General features: G+C 31.4%; 1 protein-coding gene across 3 annotated transcripts in view; it reads left to right on the forward strand.

The window, feature by feature from the left end:
• The window catches only part of LOC125036371 (longitudinals lacking protein-like), a 61,408-nt gene that overhangs the window by 52,791 nt on the left and 3,617 nt on the right, over window positions 1-5,000 (forward strand). Inside the window, exon 6 of one of the 3 annotated variants that reach the window (XM_047628956.1) lies at window positions 1,976-2,638. The exons of 1 other annotated variant lie outside the window; for it this stretch is intronic. In XM_047628956.1, the coding sequence (XP_047484912.1) occupies window positions 1,976-2,173 (198 nt within the window). In that variant the 3' untranslated portion in view covers window positions 2,174-2,638. Of the gene's footprint in view, window positions 1-728; window positions 1,200-1,975; window positions 2,639-5,000 lie in introns of those variants that run through there. One more of the 3 variants, XM_047628950.1, reaches the window with a different exon arrangement.

The following is a 5,000-nucleotide window of genomic DNA, read 5'->3' on the forward strand; positions in this document are numbered from 1 at the left end:
TTATCACGCCACATTAAAAATTACCCTTTATGAATTCAAAAACAATTTTCCAGGATTGGAAATCGGGTTAGGAAGTAGAATATTTAGAAACACTGTGGGAACGTAATGCCAAGGGAAAAGATATTAAAGAAAAACTTATTCCAATTCTTAAATCAACAGAAAAAAATGAGGAAAACATTTGGCAAAAAAAAAGAAAGAAAAAAAAAGTATTTGGCAAGCGGTCATCATTATTTATCATTTTGATTGCTGTCATCCTTCTTACAATCTAATTTTTAGTATTGTAATTTTATTGGTTTTTTGTTGTAAACCCAATATATACATGGAAATGTGAATAGAAATTCTGCTTCAGAAGGCCACAGAAAGTGTTTTCTTGAGAAATCTTAAACTGCCAGGATTCTTAGGTGGCTGGAATGTGAAATCTTAAGTGACATTAAACCATTAATCCCCATAACAAAATTGCCCAAGTCAGCCTAGAGATATTATGCACTCCTTAGTAACTGATATAGAGGAATTAATGATTTACAATAATTTTTTACGTTTCTATTTCATTATTTTACCCCAGCATATTCATTTTACTCTTCCTCGACCTTCCTCATCTATTCCTCTTAAAAAAAGAAATAAAAAAAATACATTCATCCAACATAAAAAAAAAAAAAGACAAAAGAAATTCCATGTATATAAATTTATGCAGGAGCGAGACTATCAGCTGGTATTGGTATATATTATAGGGTCGCAGCAGCGAGGACAGCACCTCTGCAGTGGCTGTTGGTGCTCGCGGCTACGGAATGTCTCCAGGTGTCGGTGCTTTTGGGGAACAGCAAGACGCGGACGGAACGCAACTGTGCAATGCTTACAAGACCACTAACCCACCTGGAGGTCTGAGGTGCCCGTACTGCGGCAAAGTGCTCCCGTATCTGAGCGAATACCAGAGGCATATCCGGAAGCACACGGGGGAGAGGCCCTTTGCCTGCCCGCACTGTTCTTACGCCACGACCCGAAAATCTCACTTAAAAACTCACGTGAGGAAACAACATCCCGGCCTGGAAGCGTCATCTTGTACCTGGACTATGCCTCAGCCACCGTTGTGAAGGACAAATGACTCTGTGTATATATGATGACAGATTATTAATACTGATTACACTGCTGAAATATGTTGTTTGCGTTTGATGTTCATTATATGCAATAAAAATGGGTATTTAGATATTGTTTGATTTCTTTATATTTGTCCGTAATGTAATGGGTTACCCATGTGTGGAAGAAAAGGATTGGTTAATATTAAAAAAAAAAAAAAAAAAAAAATAAGGGGCAAATATATATTTATAATATGCAGTGCAGTAGTTAAAATAAACCGAACTCTACGTAGTGTATTCATTGCAGTATTAGTATTTGGGTGTAAAAACAAAATAAAATATTTATGACACCGTACCAGTTGGCATGTTTTGAAGTTTATGGGCGCACGCGCATGCTCACACGCACATGCACAGATTTATGTACGTGTGTATATCTGCCGGAAAGAATTTCGCTCGTATATTGAGTCGGAGAAATCAACTCGGGTTTCGAAGGTCTTCTCACAGCCTCTGAAATTTTATACATCCGGTCACGTGAATGTTTAATAAATACAGCTATACCATACTGAGAACTTATAAACCAAAAGTCATTTTGGGGAAATAAACTAATATAGCTTTGAACTTATCCGTATTAATATATTATGCTAGTTACTCATACCATGCACTGATGTGACCTGTAATAAATATTACTAAATTGTTGTTTTTAAGTTTGAAAGGGGTAAAAAAGAAAAAAAAAAGGATAATACATTCTGAAGTAATATTTATTAGCATCACCAATTGTAATGATGTCCGTTTATACTTGTGACAATCACTTAAGAAAATAAATATATACTAAAACACACATGATAAATAAACCGAAAATTATTAGAAACTTAAAAAGGCTAATTGAGGCATTTCACTCTTTTTAGGAGTCTGCGGGCTTGGTTAACCTCGGTCACCCATGTCCGTTCTGCGGCAAGAGTTCCTTCAGAGACCAGTCAGACCTGAGGCGTCACATAAGGATCCATACAGGGGAGAGGCCTTACAGCTGCCCTCGCTGCCCTTACACCGCTAACAGGAACGAGCACCTGGCCGCTCACCTCCGTAGAAAGCACCCAGTGGAGTGAATCAGCTGACCACTGGATGAACCAACACCAAGCCGCTCATCTACGGAGAAAACATCTAACGAGCGGACACCTAACATCTCGCCTTCGTAAAAATAATTTAGTAGGAATGAAACAGGTGACACACATCTGAATGAACACCTGACGGCCTACCTACGTTAGAAACGTATAGTAGAGTGGCACAATTAATCACTTCACTGAACGAACTTCTAGCGACCCGCCTACATAGACAACAAACAAAATCGTCAAAGTTCGCTGGAAATTTTGAGTCTGAAAGAGGTCAAACTCTGCTCTTTGCTGACTGACCAAAGGGAGTTTATAAAGAGGATAACTCACTGAATAAGGAAAGAAGAATGAGCTGTAATATATATTTAACAAAGGGTTATTATGGGGTAAAACGTGTATTCGGTTATATTTTCAGAAGTTCATATTAATGAAGTGCCCAGAAATTATTTTTTAATTATTTTTGTTCCATGGTAGTGACTATTACTGTAATGTGTTAGATGTAATTATTATTGTTATTATTATTATTATTATTATTATTATTATTATTATTATTATTATTATTATCATTATTATTATTATTATTATTATTATTATTATTATTGTTTTTATTATTATTATTATTATTATTATTATTATTATTATTATTATTATTATTATTATTATTATTATTATTATTATTATTTTATTATTCTTATTCTTAATAAATTATTATTATTATTAATATTATTATTATTATTATTATTATTATTATTATTATTATTATTATCATTATTATTATTATTATTATTATTATTATTATTATTATTATGATTATGATTATGATTATGATTATGATTATGATTATGATTATGATTATGATTATGATTATGATTATGATTATTATTATTATTATTATTATTATTATTATTATTATTATTACTACTGCTATTATGATGCCTGCTACCATTATTACTACTGTAACTTTTATGATGATGAAAGGGATTGTTTTTGTCATTATCATTATTATAAGCACAATATATTGGGCTATTAATGTTTTTCGATTATTTTTGCTAATATAATTTTGTTCAGTTTGCTGACTTTATATACTAATATGATTAATTATTTAGATGTCCTGAAGTGACGCAATATCACTTTTTATTACCTCAAGAATCGTTATGATCAGCTTGGTGCTTCTGCAGAATATTAATAACATTCTACACTATTAAAATGTATACAGGTACAACAACTGTAATTTTGATAAATGGCATGATAGGTATATACCATTACTGAGATAACATACGTTAAATATGTTTTCTAATCATAGAAAGAGGTTTTGGGTGATACCAGCACAAAGTTTCGTTTTAAATGTTGAAATTGACGGCAAAAAGGGTATATAGAAAATTTATCCATTTATGTTTGATTAAAGAAGGATTTCTCTCTTAGTGTTTGGATTATGGCTTGGGAAAATTTGGTAAGGGAAACGAGCCGAAATTTGTAATGTCAAGATTTCCGCTGTGTGTGGGAAAAAAATGTATAATTTGCAAGAGTACAAAGGTCTTTGACGTTTAACCGATGACCCAGTGTGTGATAACGAACACTTAAATATCTGCGGTGTACTAAGGAAACATCGCAGATTTATTTAGATGCACAATTGCAGTGACATTTTAGATAGGTGAGAAAATAATCGCAAATTTCTTGAAAAAAAATTATCCATTATAACGAGATAATTAATCTAATGCAGATTCTTATGACTGATTTATTTTAAGCAGGGAATAGTTGTATACTAATTTGTTTTTTCTTGGGAGTGGGGAAAGAGCGGGCTGCAAAATCTTACCTTACACCAAAGTTGATGCTTTTTGCATCTGCACACAGTGATGCAGTGTTGAACTAGCCACATTAGTTTTTATTTAATTTTATTATGTAATATATTCTTCCCTGTGTTGTACTTTTATCTGATCAAACACTTCGGGGTGGACTATTTACGATGAAATGCTCCATTGTCACCTAATAGGCAAGTGAACATTTCATTGTGTGTGTGTGTGTGTGTGTGTGTGTGTGTGTGTGTGTGTGTGTGTGTGTGTGTGTGTGTGTGTGTGTGTGTGTGTGTGTGTGTGTGTACTGTATGCATGAATGAATTCCTTTGTGTTTATATGAGTATACGCAAGAATTGATAATCTTATTTCAAAAACTTTTAATCATATTCAGTATACCTTATACTGATATGTGTATAAATCACAGCATGGTATTCATCCATTTGTGTCGATTTACAGTGTCAGAATATATAAATATTGCACAAGTACAGGACAGCAGAGTAGGAAGCACAATTGTATTAGCGCATAATTATACATTAATATATAAACAGTTTATATATATATATATGTATATATATGTATATATATGTATTTATATGTATGTATATATATTTGTATATATATGTATATATATTTGTATATATATAAGTATATATATTTTTATATATATGTATATATATTTGTATATATATGTATATATGTATATATGTATATATGTATATATATGTATATATATGTATATTTATGTATATTTATGTATATATATGTTTATATTATATATATGTATATATATTATGTATATATATTATGTATATATATATATATATATATATATATATATTATATATATATATTATTTGACAAATAATGTCTATAATTAATATACACCCTAAGTAAAGCTACGAGATTCAAGGCGGTTCACAAGTCAATAGTACAAGTGAAGCTTTAAACTTTTGGGAGAAGCTCAAGTATTTTTTCTGTATTGCATTTTGGGGGATATAAGTTCATAGTGAAACCAATTTATATTCTTGAAC

This window comes from Penaeus chinensis, chromosome 21 (genome assembly GCF_019202785.1).
Source record: "Penaeus chinensis breed Huanghai No. 1 chromosome 21, ASM1920278v2, whole genome shotgun sequence".
NCBI classification, from domain to species: Eukaryota; Metazoa; Arthropoda; class Malacostraca; order Decapoda; family Penaeidae; genus Penaeus; species Penaeus chinensis.